The sequence below is a fragment of the Odontesthes bonariensis genome, chromosome 8 (assembly GCF_027942865.1).
Source record: "Odontesthes bonariensis isolate fOdoBon6 chromosome 8, fOdoBon6.hap1, whole genome shotgun sequence".
NCBI lineage: Eukaryota > Metazoa > Chordata > Actinopteri > Atheriniformes > Atherinopsidae > Odontesthes > Odontesthes bonariensis.
Genome location: NC_134513.1, coordinates 30,792,189 through 30,807,751, shown reverse-complemented (window position 1 = coordinate 30,807,751; position 15,563 = coordinate 30,792,189). Strand labels below are relative to the sequence as shown.

Sequence of the window (15,563 nt, the reverse complement as noted above, 5' to 3'; positions counted from 1 at the left end):
AGAGGAACGCCACTGTCTCTCCAGCTTTCTTGCAGTCTGCTTTAAAGCACGCAGCTGTGAATTATACCAAGGAGCCAACCTCCTCTGACTGATTACATGGAGCTCCGTGTACTGAAGCTGCAGGTCCTCACAGGTCCCAGTCGCCCCGGGTTCCAGCAGCCCCGGGTCCCAATCGCCCCGGGTTCCAGCAGCCCCGGGTCCCAGCAGCCCCGGGTCCCAGCAGCCCCGGGTCCCAATCGCCCCGGGTCCCAGCCGCCCCGGGTCCCAGCCGCCCCGGGTCCCAGCAGCCCCGGGTCCCAGCAGCCCCGGGTCCCAGCAGCCCCGTTTCCCAGCAGCCCCAGGTTCCAACCGGTGGTCCTTTGCTGCAGGTCATCCTTCCTCTCTGCCTACTTCCTGTTCATCTTGCTGTCAAATAAAGGCTGTCTGTCCTGGTCTGTGAATCTTTGCTAGTGATGGAGAAACCGAAGCTTTCTGAACCACTGAATCAATATGAAGCCATTGTGTAGAAATAATTCAGTGTTTCAAAGCATTTGATCAAATTAATTATGGCGCCATCTGCTGGCCACCCTTCAACAGCATTTTAAAGGGCAGGGTGTTATAAAACAGTGAGTCACTGTTCTGCATAACAATAAAGATTCGATGAGCATCTTCAAATGTTTTATTAGAGACATTAATAATATATTTGTGTTATAACGTGATTGTGCCATCATAAAATGTAACAGAGATATGATTTACTAAGATTTATAGAAAGGTTCAAAGATGTTTATTTAACAACAAGATCATTTCAGCCGAGTTGGGCTTCAGTCTGTTCCTCTTCTTTGTTTGTAATAATAATTCAACCTGGAGAGACTCACACGGAGAGAGAGGGAGACAATTGCAAGGTTTATTGTCAAGATTTCTTTGGCGCTCGGGCCCCGGCGAAGGACATGCAAGCTGAACCGCTGTGAGCTTGAAAGTCCGGCATAGGGAGATAGATGCTAGATATTTCCCCCCCCCGGGACCCGAACCTAGTGGCGGAGTCGTACGAAGGAAGGAGAGACCGAGGACCTTGAGACACCGGGTGGAGATGGGGAGGTGGTGGGATGCAGCTTGCTGGCGAACAGGGAGAGCCCAGGAAGGAGAGCCTTATATCTGGATCTGGACGGTTGATGAGCGATTGGCCACACCTGGTGAGTCTGCCATGTTGAATTTGCGGCTAGCCTTCATTAATAATAACAATAATAATAATCAAATGTTCCTGTCAGGTTCCCACATTTCCATCAGGTCAATCGTCTCTAAAGCTGCTCGTCTCTGACTGAATCACACCGACAGCTTTTAATTTCCACTGATGGATTTAAAGATTAAAAGATGAAAGATTTACAGATTAAAAGTCAGTTTTTAAACGCAGAAAATGAAGCCGAGAGAATAAAACAGGTGTCAAACTTTAGACTGTGGCTGTTCTTTGAATTCAGATGGAACTGAGGGATTATGGATCGTTTCCATTACTGATCATTTCTAACCCAACTTTAACAATATTATCGCAAAGGAAGAAAAACACAAAATACCAACACACACACACCAACATCATCATCATCATCATCATCATCATCATCATCATCATCATCATCATCAGTCAGAGTCTCTCTGCACACAAGCTGCTGCTGCTTCATCCTCTCAGCTCACATCGTCCTGTTCATCACCATCACTTCCAGCTGTAGAGAGAAGAAAGAAGAGAGGAGATAACAAGTGTTTCAGAGCATCTCTTCCTCAGTTGTCAGCTGCCATCAGCTTTAATAAATATAATAAATAATAAATAAAGTCTAATAAAATACAGCTGAGAGCTGCATGGACCTCAGAGTCTGCAGTTTGTTGTGTGGACTCTTCACAAGATCAGACAGCTCCTTCAAATCTGATTCCTTCAGGTTGTTCCAGCTCAGGTCCAGTTCTGTCAGATGGGAGGGGTTGGACACTTCAGAGCAGAGACCAGAGTTTGTTTGTTTGTTGGGTTTTTTTTTTGTTTGTTTGTTTTGTTTATTTTATTAAACGGTGTCATACACCTAAAAGGTGCCCAGCCCGCATGGGCTAACAAGACACACCACAAGCAACAAAAAGCCATAGTCAAAAGAACATCTACATAATTGATAATCCAGCGTATACAGTCCTCAGTAAACAACAACCCCACTCAAACATAAAGCGCGCTCCTGCGCTGTTAGTAAGCTTCCAACACATATTGGGCTAAATAAAACATCTTCTCGCTAAACAAATATGCAAGTCTGCACTCATCGGACATTGAAAATAAATCATGACATTCCAAGGTCAATTTAAGGAAGCGCTTAAGTCTAACTTCATGGTAAAAAGGACAGTAAAACACAAAATGCATCTCATTTTCCACCTCATTTAAGTCACACAGGTGACACTTTCTGTTCTCCTCTGGGATTGCATGGAAACGTCCAGTTTCAACCGCCAGAGGCAAGATGCCACTTCTCAATTGGGCACAAACAGACCTCTGCGCTCTGCTAAGGTTCAGGGTGACATAGTGCTCTGGTTGGTAGACAGACTTTATCAAACAATACTTTCAAGTTTAGGTTTGTACAGAATTTCTTCTGCCCAATTTTGTTTATAGTTTTCAAATAATATTATCTTAATTTGTTTGACACTACAGGATAATTTATTTATATATATATATTGGAGACCTACTTCATGCAATATACTGGAAAGTTCATTTGTCCAACGACTACTTTTTGAGAGGTTCCACAAAAAAATTTGTTTGACAAGTCTGTTGTCAGCCATGTTGATGAGTCTATTCCACAGTCGCACCATGTCACCCTTAATCCGCACTTCGCATGGCTCCCATCCCATATCACCACATACTGCGAGTTTGGGGGCCATTTTGTGTACAAGGAAGTAGCGCATAGCTCTGTTCTGAACTGCATCACATTTTGTTTTCTTACAATAACCCCAAACTCCTGCACCGTAATCTAAAATTGGACAGACACAGGAATTATACAACTGCGTATAAGTTTTATACCCAAGATCCCTACACAGCTTGACCTTATTAAGGAGAGCTCCCAGTGCTCTGCCTGCAGAGTCTGATAGAACTTTTATTCCTTTTTCAAACGTAAGATGGGCATCTAGAGTCACTCCTAGGTATTTGTAGTGCTCAGTATGTGACAAACGTATTGAGCCAAAACAGAATTTAAACTGAGTCTGTGGTTCTCCCTTCTTCCTGAAATGCATAATCTGAGTTTTACCTTCATTTATCTTTAATCTCCATTTATTGCACCAATCACAAACTATATCCAACTGACTTTGAAGGTCATCTTCAGTCTCTGCAAGGAGAACTAAATCATCCGCGTAGAGAAGAGTACCGACTGTAAAATCACCCAGTCCGACACCAAGAGCTGCTTGCTTAATTTCGATGATCAAATCATTAATATAGATCGCAAACAGTGTTGGAGACAACACGTCCCCCTGCTTAACCCCTGACTGAGTTAAAAACCAACCTGTTCTATGATCATTGATCTGCACACATGCAGCTGGTGATTTGTAGATTACTTTTAAGGCGTTATAGAATTTGCGATCTATACCAGTTTTTAATAATTTGAAACTGAGAAGGTCATGATTAATGCAATCAAATGCTTTCTGAAAATCAATAAAACAAGTGAAAGTAGGCTTCCTCTCTTGTATTCTAGCATGAACTATAGTAGACAGAGAAAATATGTGATCAATACAGGCTCTATTCTTTCGAAAACCATTCTATTCATCTACCAAAAGATCAAATGTTTCCAGATAACTATATAAGCATCTGTTAAGGATACTGGAGTAGAGCTTGTAGACACAGCTTAGAAGACTTATACCTCTATAGTTCAAAGGAACTCTAGGATCATTATTTGGGGATTTTGGGATTGGTTTAGTGATGGATTTATACCACTCAGAGGGAATCAAACTATACTCAAAGCAGGCAAAAAAGAGTTTACCCAGAATTGGGAGTAAACAAGGCACATTAAGTAGGTCATTTGACAAGTTATCAATACCTCCAGCTTTTCTTAGTTTAAGCATGTCTATTGGCCTTTTAACTTCTTCTTGAGTAATACTAATATTTAGGTACTGATTAGAGAAATAAGACTCTTGCTGCATACTGGTCTCCATAACATTTTTTTCATCAAGTAACCTTTCAAGAAAACAATTATGCCACTCTGCTGAGCAATTACTTCCAGAAAATAAATAGCAAAAGTCAGTTTCACATTTTTTCAGAACACAATCAACAGAAAAAAGAGAGGATCCATTTTCTAACACCACTTCCATTGGGATGGGTTTGAGTCTTTTCGGGCCAAAATTATTTATCAAGTTCCAAAACAATTGAGGATTATTAGATTGCAAGTGCTCTATTTTTAATGCCTGCCCCCTCTCATATTTTCTTTTACAGGCTCTCAATTTTCTGTCAAAATTCTGTTGTTTAACCTTAAATTCATTCCTTAGTTGTTGCTTCCTCATGTCATTACTATCACACTTTAAAAATATTTTCTCGGCCATCCTCATTTCTTTCAACTGTTCATTCCAGTAAGGTTTTAGTTTCCTAGCAAATCCACCTGACCTGATGGAGCCTGGATTTCTACGGACATCATTAGCCCTGCTAATATATTCACAGAATTCACCATACCATTTATCAATATCTTTCTGAAACTGTACTTGAGTGAGCTTATCTAAGAATTCAGCAAACATAATTTGACACTAAGTGGAAAGAACATGAGGAGAAACCGTTCTAATATTTTTCTGAGGATAACGACTAGGTTGAACATTATCTGACCCTAAATGATCAACAGCGGAACCCCCTCCTGCTCGAAAATTTAGGACTAACAATGAGTGATCAGGTACTTTACACCGATCACCAAGCATATTGAGACAGCTGACACTCCCATTCTCAATTAACTCATTAGGACTGTAAATGTTCAACTCAGTACAAGTGCTTAAACAATCATGAGGAGTGATTATATAATCTACAACAGCACTCCCTTTTACAGATATTGAGGTAAAGTTATCTTTTCGAGGTATCCGTCCATTTAAAATACAACATTTGGAGTCCTTCAAGAGTTCTATCAACATTTCACCATGTTTATTTACAACATTATCCAAACTGACTCTTGGTGGGACATGCATATCAGTCTCACTAATAAAGTCTTCCCAATGCCCTATTCGGCTGTTCAAATCCCCACAGATATAAACAGCATCAGTGTCTACCAAATTATACATCTGGACCAATAGGTGATTATACAGTCCATGTGCATCAGCCCATTCTGATCCCTCCAGAGGAAAATAACAAGAAAAGATAATAAAACAGTACTCTGACACTAGATGCTTAACCTGTAAACCAATTGTACCATCTATTGATTTATCCATTACACAGATGCTATATGAACTGAAGACATCCTTTTTTACCAAAATACCCACACCCCCGACCCTTTAGGAGCTTTAATGTGAGTTTTCCTATTATAACCAAACCAAGTATATCCATCTATATTAATCACATTTAGTCCGGTTAAATGCGTTTCGTTAAGGGAAATAAAGTCGGGCTTAAAGTTCAGTGGCATCAGGAGTCTAAGTTCATTGTTCATATTCGTCCATCCATTTATATTCCAGTGCACAAGGACGAATTGATCATGATTTACGGGCTGAGCGGGTGATCCTCAATGGTCAACCCCCTGTCTCTGCTCCACGCTTTGGCTGTCATCCACACCTGCAGCCGCAGTTTAGTTGTTTTTCAAACATATCTTTATCCCGTCCATTTTACTGTTCAGCGTCTTCAGCTCCTGCAGCACATTGCCTGACAGCCCGGAATCACCTGCGGTGGCTTCTTTCTTGTCTTTCATCCTAACTCCAGCACAACTCTAGATAACACCCGAGAATCTAAGCTGATCCCTGGAATGCGCTCCAATCTGAATAAAGAATAAAACATTATTTAATTAATCATCATTTCATCAACTAAACCACAGAAGAAGAAAACAGACTTTACCATGAAGACCAGCACAACTTTCACATCATATTAATCTGAACAAACAACTACAACATGGTGTCTGACCTCAGAGTCTTCAGTCCACAGTGAGGACTCTGCAGAAAGCTGCACAGCTCCTTCGCTGCAGAGTCTCTGATGTTGTTCTCACTCAGGTCCAGTTCTGTCAGATGGGAGGGGTTGGACTTCAGAGCAGAGACCACAGAAGCACAGCTGATCTCTGACAACCTGCAGAGCTCCAATCTGAATAAAGAATAAAACATGTGAGCTGAAGCCAACAGGATGCAGTTTTAAAACAGTCAAACAGAACAAGTGAAAAAGAGCTCTCATTAATATTAATGACAACATGCTGCTGCTTCAATAAAGACGGAGTGACTTCAGCTCTTAAACTCTGCCAGCTCCACCAGTGGCTCCATCCATACAAACTCATGTTGTGCAGCCAAATGATTCAAGTTTCAAAGAAAACAAACATGTCAGGAGGAACTTTGGAGCAAATGGGAACAAACTGACTGAAATGGAGATCAGGTTCACTGTTTTATTGAAGGTTAAAGGCACAAAAACATGGTGCAGTGATGTTTAATGGAATCATGGAATCAAACTTCTTTAAAGAGTCGACAGCAGCAGAACTTGTTACTGTGACTTGTTGTGTTTGAATATCTCAGTCAGTGCAAACATTACAGAGCCTTAGAAAAGTGTTGGAACCATCCAGAGGTGGACTGATTGATCAGTTTGGCTGATTAATGGTGGCTGATGGACGCTTTGACTAACTATCAGAATCAGTGGAGTTTGAGGCTGATGGTTGGGAGACCTCCCCCATCTCCAGCAGGAAGCTACAAAGCTTAAGTCAAGGAGGAGTCAGAGTGGCAAGTTCAGTGTTTCCATTCAGTCTTTAACACTCTGGGGTCTAAAGCCCACTGGTGGGCATTTTTGACACATCTCCAAAAACACATCTGTAACTCTGTGAGTTTTTGTCATTGAAACATATAAGTGACACCATTAAAAACCTTGAAACTTCTAGTTTTCAAATATATATATTTTAAAATAAATTATATAGCTGGCCCTTTTTAAAGAGAGTGAACAGAAATCTTTGGATTTTCTGTTGTCTCAGACTGTAGCAGCTTCCAAGGCCACACCTATCACCATTCACATGTAAAGCACCAGGTGATTGAGTGGCTATTCACAGGTGAGAACACGCCCCATTCAGCCAGCATGTGGGGGAAGGCAGCAATGTCCTGCCAGTGACAGACAATTATCACATGGAGAGTGACAGGGGGGTGGGGGGAATCAGGGGTGTTAAGCCTGATTCTTACTCGGCGCAACCTCGCTTTGACCCATTCTTACTAGCTGGTCGCAAATGGCGCAAACGGTCACGTGACCCAAAATTCCGCCACGCCCCCCGTCGCAAGGGCGCGCACACAACTTTTTTTCTGACTTCGCGCGAGCTCAACCGGAAACAGCTGACCAAGAGAAAGGAAACATGAACACTGCAGAGACCGCGGTGACCGAGAGGGTGTGCCTCTACAAACATCTGTACGACACGTCTATGAAGTTACACTGGGACAACACGGCAGTGTCGAATTCCTGGGGGGAAATCGGCAGGCATCTGGGGCACTCTTCTCTGTTCTGGTGCAAAGGACGAACATTCCACCTTCTCTTCTGTTTTTGCCGCAGCCGCTTAGCTCTGAGATACATATACAGTTCTACACCCAGAGTAAATTCATTCCGCATTAGATGTGCCAGCCTCTGCTGACGTGACACCACAGGTGGCATTGTGTATGCTTTCTTCGTATGCTTTTCTTCGTCCGGTTCTTCAGCTTGTTTCCTCAACAGTGACGCCCGCTGGTCTGGAGAGAACTGCAAATGTGACGCATACTCGGCGCAAACTGCGCTTATGAGCTGAAGGAACTGTGAAGGGGCTGGCACTTTCGATGACGTCATTAATGGTTCTCGAGCCAGAACAGTTGCGCGGTTGCGCCGAGTAAGAATCAGGCTTTACACACCCATCTAATTAGTATTCAACTCTCAGAGACATTGCTTGGAGTTACAATTACTTTTTTACAGTTTGTGTGAAAACAAAAAACATTTCTGACTGCACTTTTTACTTTTATGCAGCCAACACTTTTGTTTACAAGGTTCAACCTTCAAAAGTCTTGGCTAGATATATTTATAGTGTGTTTTCTTGCACTGTTTGAAGACCTCTAAAACTTGTTTTTTTGTACAGTTGTGTTTCCCCTCAATTTAAATAAAACTTGTTTGTATTACATTCACTTCACTCTCATATTGTTTTTTGTTAGGCTTTTCCGAATACAACCATATATGTCACTTTTGCATAGATGTTTACAGTTAGTTGAAATACTTGAAAATGTCAAGGTGGTGACAACTGCCTCAAAGTCTCTGAAAAGGCCTTAGACCCCAGAGGGTTAAACATCCCAGCTTCCATCAGAGTCACATGATTTAGAAGCAGACAGAAACACAGCCGGCAGCAGCTCAGCTTAGAGACTCATCTTCAGGAAATCCAAACACTGGACTAATGAGCAGATCAGTACAGATGCTCGCTACCAAAACAGAAACTAAAAGATGTATCTTCTGCTGTTATCAGCTCATCCTGTTTTGTTACTGATGATCTCAGCTCAGCAAAGAACACCATGTGAGCAAAGCATCTTCTCACGCTGACAGTCAGCTGTTTTGCCGGAGTGAACAGGGCAGACCTCTAAATAAGGCATTATCTGTCTTCATTTCACCAATACTTTAAGACCAATGACTGAATGAATGCGTACTATTTCACTGTTAGCTCAGAGCTGCCATGTTGTTGTTATTTGGGGCTATCTGGGGCTTTCTATACACGCGTCTAGTGGCGCGCCACTCGTCGTTGACGTCATCCCACTGTACTGTCTAAGCCCGGTTCACTCCCTTTATATGGATATACGCGGATCTCGAGTGATATAAATAGTGTCCGAAGGACGGCGACTTTCACCAAACTGTTATCGGTGAGTAGATGAACGTATTTTATGCCAGAAATAAAGTTCAGGTTTAAAAAACGAACTTCCCCTTTAAGGCCCTCGGCCTCTGGAGAAGTCACTCAACCTCCTTCCTTCATGCAAAGTCGAGTGTGTCATCACCCAGCAAGGATTGGCCCTTCTGCCCTAAATTCCTCAGGTTTATCTTGTCTTTTTAATCCCCTTGGTCCCTCAATAAGCCTTTTAACTCCAACCTAGCATGTGGACATATTTCATGTTCCTCTCCTCTAACCCTAGCCGAGCGGGGCTCTGTAGCTGCAGCCTTTGTGTGTCACTCTGCAGACTGCCATGCTTTCTGTAGGACTGACAGACCTTTCTTCCAAGAAATGAATACATAAAGGACAACTTGTTTTTCTCTTATATTGACTCACTTTAAAAAGTTTCCACAGAGAAGTACATTCCACCCGTCCATGATGTCATCCCACTGTATTGTCTATGCCCGGTTCACTCCCGTTATAGAGTTTAAAAAGCTTAAAGCGATACAATGTAACTTCTCAAAAAGCCCATTATGGAGCTCCCCCTTCAGGTTCGGAGGTAATGTACGGTTACACTGTCGTAAATACAACACCCTTTCGCTTTCACGTTTCACGTTTGTTGACGAACCGGCGAGGAGTCAGAAGGTGCAAGCTATGCCGACCGAGAAGGTGAGAGTAATCAAATGTACCTGGGAGCGTGAGAGGGGTCTATTTGTTTTTGCTGTAGGTGTGCCAGAAAGCAAGTCGAAGTACTTCCGCTCAGCTCCCGGGCCGCTCCAGCAAAGTTACATAGCGCAGTTATTCCAACTCAGACCCCCGAAGGGCATAGGAGACAGGCCAATCGTAATATTAAAACTCATTCTAGCCGCACAATTTTTTTCAAGCTGTTATTTTAAGGTAGAAATGTTACATAGTATTGCTTTAAACTGCACTTTGGTCATTTATTTATTTATTTTTAAAGTTTCATGTTAATGTACAAAACGGACAGCAAAACTAAATCTACACTTCAGGACGTACTGCGATAGAAAAAATCTGATCCTTTATGCTCACATTATCATTTCTACTTCTGTGTAACTGCTTAAGTTGACGTATGCATGAGATTAATAGCTGCACTCGGGAGATCACCACTGTCCGCTCTAAGAACTGAGTGTCCCACAGCCTGGGCGGTATCAACACCACTATCTGCTCCCAGCAGGACAGAAGGAAATGTCTCATGCATAGACGCAAGCATCCGTCTTCCTGAGAACTCTGCATCTCTGAACATTTGCATCATAGCTTCTGTATGTAAACGTTCCCTTACTGCAGGATAATTAATGTCCTCTGCTTTTGAACTTCAGACAGTATTCCTGAGTATTCTTATTCATGCTGACATACTGAAAACATGCAGTCATCATGACTCTGAGGAGTCTGGGGAGGAAATATCTGATAAAAACAGCAACATTTCTGTGGACTGTGGGGAGCTGTTTTTGGACAGCTTCTAGATTTAGTTTGATAAAAAGCTGTAAAATATCCTTTTTTGTGCCATTTTAATATTAGGAGTCAGACTTGGTGAGCAGTACGACTTGCAGATCCTGATTTTAGTCATCTACAGACATCTGTTAATAAAAGTCACTTGGACATGAGTTTTTCCCCAGTGTGTTCAAACATGTCTCATTCACTTCCAGTAACACTTAGAAGGATTCTGTCTGTTTGGGAAATACATTCAGCTTCTGATTCACTAAAGGATTATGTGGCTTTGTTGCCCGTTAAATGGCAGCAAACCAGAGGCTGCACATCTGTCTAATTCACAGTCGCCTTCACAAAGGGTCAGGTTCACCTCAAACCAAATAACCATACCATTCAGAGTTATCAGAGTTATTTAAGCCAGAAGGCAGAACAGATCAACCTGTTTCATTGATCAAGGTACCTGGAAGCTGTTTTTAATCCATTTAAGCCAGAATTATATCAGCTCTCAGCTGAAAAGGTCATGAATCCTTACCTGAGTTTTTCCAGTCTGCAGTTTGGACTCTTCAGTCCAGCAGAAAGCTGCACTCCTGAATCCTGCAGGTTGTTGTTACTCAGGTCCAGTTCTGTCAGGCTGGAGGACTGGGAGCTGAGAACTGAGGACAGAGCTGCACATCCTTCATCTGAGAGGTTACAGCCACTCAGTCTGAGGAGGGAATGAGATGGAAGGAAATAACTTGATCCATTGATCAATTAATGGATTAATTAAACTACATTTTAATTTGATTAGTGGAAGAATTCTGTTTCCCTGTTTGTTTCTGTTTATATGTCCATGGAAATAAAGTAACATAAAATAAAAGAAGCTAAATAGAGTTTATTTATCTGTTAATAAGCAAATAATGTATTTATAAAGAAATATATCTATGTTGTACGTACAGAGCTTTGTTGGAGGCTTTGACCACTGGCAGCAGCCTCAGAAGAGCCTCCTCTGAAGCAGAGTATTTCTTCAGGTCAAACTCATCCAGATCTTTTCCTGATGACAGTAAGATGAAGACCAGAGCCGACCACTGAGCAGGAGACAGTTTATCTGTGGAGAGACTTCCTGAACTCAGGGCCTGTTGGATCTCCTCCACCAGAGAACGATCATTCAGTTCATTCAGACAGTGGAACAGATTGATGCTTCTCTCTGCAGACAGATTCTCACTGATCTTCTGCTTGATGTAATCGACTGTTTCCTGATTGGTCTGTGAGCTACTTCCTGTCTGTGTCAGCAGGCCTCGTAGGAGTCTCTGATTGGTCTGCAGGGAAAGACCCAGGAGGAAGCGGAGGAACAGGTCCAGGTGTCCATTTGGACTCTCTAAGGCCTTGTTCACAGCACTCTGATGGAGATGTTTTAGTTTTGGTTTCTTAAAAAATGAAGGCCTCTTGGATCATCTTCTCCCATCAGGTTGAGTCCAGAGTTGATGAAGGTCAGATGCACATGAAGAGCAGCCAGAAACTCCTGAACACTCAGATGGATGAAGCAGAACACCTTCTCCTGGTACAGCCCTCTCTCCTCTCTAAAGATCTGTGTGAACACTCCTGAGTACACTGAGGCTGCTGAGATATCGATGCCACACTCTGTCAGGTCTGATTCATAGAAGATCAGGTTTCCTTTCTGCAGCTGCTCAAAAGCCAGTTTTCCCAGAGACTCAATCATCTTCCTGCTCTCTGGACTCCAGGGTGGATCTGTCACAGCTCCTCCTTCATACTTGACCTTCTTCACTTTGGCCTGAACCACCAGGAAGTGGATGTACATCTCAGTCAGGGTGCTGGGCAGCTCTGCTGCCTCTCTGGTTTCCAACACATCCTCCAGAACTGTAGCAGAGATCCAGCAGAAGACTGGGATGTGGCACATGATGTGGAGGCTTCGGGATGTCTGGATGTGGGAGATTATTTTGGTTGCTAGCTTCTCATCTGTGAATCTCTTCCTGATGTACTCCTCCTTCTGTGGGTCAGTGAACCCTCTGACCTCTGTCATCATGCCTACACAGTCAAAAGGGATCTGATTGGCTGCTGCAGGTCGTGTGGTTATCCAGAGGCGAGCAGAGAGAAGCAGCTTCCCCCTGATGAGGTTTGTCAGCAGCACATCCACTGAGGTGGGCTCTGTAGCATCAGTCAGGGGCTCCTCGCTGTGGAAGTCCAGAGGAGGTCGACACTCATCCAGACCGTCAAAGATGAACACAACCTGGAACTCTTCAAAGCTGCAGATTCCTGCTTTTTTAACTTCATTAAAGAAGTGATGAACAAGTTCCACCAAGCTGAACTTTCTCTCTTTCAGCACATTCAGATCTCTGAAAGTGAATGGAAACATGAGCTGGATGTCCTGGTTGGCTTTGCCTTCAGCCCAGTCCAGAGTGAACTTCTGTGTTAAGACTGTTTTCCCAATGCCAGCCACTCCCTTTGTCATCACTGTTCTGATTGGTTCATCTCTTCCAGGTGGGACTTTAAAGATGTCTTCTTGTCTGATGGATGTTTCTGCTCTGCCTGCTTTCCTGGATGCTGCTTCAATCTGTCTGACCTCATGTTCATCATTGACCTCTCCGGTCCCTCCCTCTGTGATGTAGAGCTCTGTGTAGATCTGATTCAGAAGGGTTGGCTTTCCTGCTTTAGGAATCCCCTCAAACACACACTGGAACTTTTTCTTCAGAGCAGACTTGAGTTTGGGTTGACACATGTGAAGAAGCTCTGAATGACAAAAGGGAAGATAAGAAGATTTCCTGTTACTGAGCAGCGTAAAGCGTAAATATAAAGAAAATAAAGTCTGAAATCACGTGCCTTTAAAGCTAAATTTCCCTCAATCTCTGATGAGACACTTATCTTAGTTACAGTCATGAATATAAGCTATTATTGCAAATGAAAGACACAAATAATTTTGATGTTTTTGTCCCTATCAATTCATTCTAACACTCAGTGTAGATGGGGAGGATCACATGTCTGCAAACCCTATAACAAAACAACTTGTAACAGTTTGGTGTAAAACATTTGGAGTTGTGAATCACACACCCAACTCAAAGCTCTCAGTAAGGGAAGCAACTCAAGGCCTTGCCTCAGAAAAACCAGAACACAACTATTCCACAAACTACCAACCATAACAACCATAAGAACAACACAAACCAAGAAAAACAAGAAGATAATCCCACAAAAAACACTCCAAGTGAAAAAAATAAATACATCAAACAATTTTGAGCAACTGCAGAAGATCCTCGACACCAAACTTTACTGCAAACCCTACATTCACCTGCTGCTGCACAGGTGGAGCTTCCTTCTGAAACACACATCCAAACGCATCTTGAAATCACAGATTCTTTGCTACAAACACATTAGCAACCATAACCCTGTTCAAAGCCCTCAGAAAACAGGCTACTCCAGACATTTCCTAACATAAACCAAGAGGTACACCCTCAGAAAATACCACTGAAGAGCATCTCCCAAACACTTCTTTCTCCCACTTCTGCCGAGGTTAAAGATGGACTCCACTGTATCTATCATGCCTCACAGATGCAGCTACTACACAAACTAATGTGGAACTGAACTGGTGTTGGTTCAAGTCTGTAAAAATGACACTGCTCCCCTACTAATGGCCCTCTCTGACCTCATGAGACAATCCCACAGCTTCACTCTGTAACCCATTCATTTCAACAGCTTGCGTTGTGTAATGATGGTTTGTCGCTGTGCAGGAAAAGTGCACGTCAAAGCAAAAATGGAGGACAAGCTGGTTGTGTGGGTGAATTATTCGCGATGATCCCTCCTGCACCCACAGAATCACTGTCAGTGCAGCAGTGCATTTCAACATAGATGGGAACAGGACAGATTAACCCTCCTTATTGAGTACAAATAGCCTACAATACATAACACCCAATAGCTTCCTGCCTGCCTGCCAACAACAAAATAATGTGTCTATTTTGCTCTGTAATTTGCAACCAGTGTGCTGATCTAAGGCTAAGCACGTCACACTTGGTCTTAAAGGGCCCTAAGGGATATCAGCTCTTTAAGAGATGTTTAAATTATTAGTCCAAAAGACTAATTTGATCAATATAACTGAATATAAAATTATAAGCCCTTATAACAGAAATATGTGGCCTTACCTTTTTGTGCTGATGGGCCAGCTCAGAGGAAAGTCTAGGGCAGAGGCCACCAACTGGCGGACCGCGGTCCGGGTCCGGACCGAGAAGCTGTCCCATACGGACCCGGACCTAACCGGCCAAAAACCGAAGGTTATGATAAAACCTGACGGAGCACTTTCATTTTAACCGGCGCAGCTTTTGCTGTCTTTACGGTAGCAGTTTAGCTGCTGTGGCAACTAACAGACCAATCCCACGTGATACTACTCAGCTAATCAAGTCATTACAGACGGTAAACATTGCGAACCTACAGTGCAGAAAAGAGCTTGAGTCAAGTTACACATGAAAAGTCGATAGATAGTATACAGTTAGAGAAAACAAAGGGAGATATACAGACGACTGATTTGAAGAAAGTTGAGAAACAGGAGTGAGACGGACAAAGGGAGAGAAACAGGGATGAGGCGGAGAAAGGGAGAGGAACGGACGACGGAGCCGGAGAAAGGTAGAGAAAATTACATAACAAATGGCGCTCTCCAAAAAAAGAAAAGTGGACAGCGAAAATAGAGCATTTAATCCGGAATGGACAGACTCGTTTCTGTTCATACTTCCCACTGGGAGCATTAAAGCAGTGTGTCTCATATGTTCAGAGACTGTGGCACTTATAAAAAGTGCCAATGTGAAACGCCATTATGAGACAAAACATAAAGGTTTTGAACAAACATACCCACTCAAATCTGAAGTGAGATCACAGAAAATTAGTGGTCTCAGAGTCCAATATGACCAGTCCAGAAAGCGTTCTGTGAAGACCTGTTAGGTGTCACTCCCCTTCAGACCAGTACAAGAGGAGAAGACATCTACCTGGCCATAAAGGAGATGTTAACAAAGAGAGGAATAGAGCCAAAACAAGTGGTTTCAATAACCACAGATGGAGCCCCTGCTATGATCAAGAGCATTATACTTATCTGCAGTCATACATACATGTTCAGTTGTATGTTACGTGACAATAAATATTGTCAAAAAGTTTTTGAATTGTACTGAA

At 42.7% G+C, this 15,563-nt stretch overlaps 1 protein-coding gene across 1 annotated transcript; it reads right to left on the bottom strand.

Annotated features, from left to right (window-relative positions):
* Positions 1 to 10,952: 10,952 nt before the first annotated feature.
* LOC142385717 (uncharacterized) lies at positions 10,953 to 14,564 on the bottom strand. Its single transcript, XM_075472430.1, has 4 exons — positions 14,549 to 14,564; positions 12,433 to 13,148; positions 11,358 to 11,845; positions 10,953 to 11,127 (listed from the first exon to the last, which is right to left on the bottom strand). Exons 2-4 carry the CDS (start codon positions 13,135 to 13,137, stop codon positions 10,953 to 10,955), a joined length of 1,368 nt encoding a protein of 455 aa, XP_075328545.1. The 5' UTR covers positions 13,138 to 13,148; positions 14,549 to 14,564.
* Positions 14,565 to 15,563: the final 999 nt, after the last annotated feature.

Bases quoted from the DNA above. Each gene is read 5' to 3' on its own strand.
- LOC142385717 (XM_075472430.1), bottom strand. From the start codon at position 13,137: ATGTGTCAACCCAAACTCAAGTCTGCTCTGAAGAAAAAGTTCCAGTGT. The intron at 11,846-12,432 runs GTCAGAGGGTTC...AGATGATCCAAG, and splicing joins GTGTAGGCATGATGACAGAG to AGGCCTTCATTTTTTAAGAA. The intron at 11,128-11,357 runs GTACGTACAACA...TTCCCTCCTCAG, and splicing joins AAAGCCTCCAACAAAGCTCT to ACTGAGTGGCTGTAACCTCT.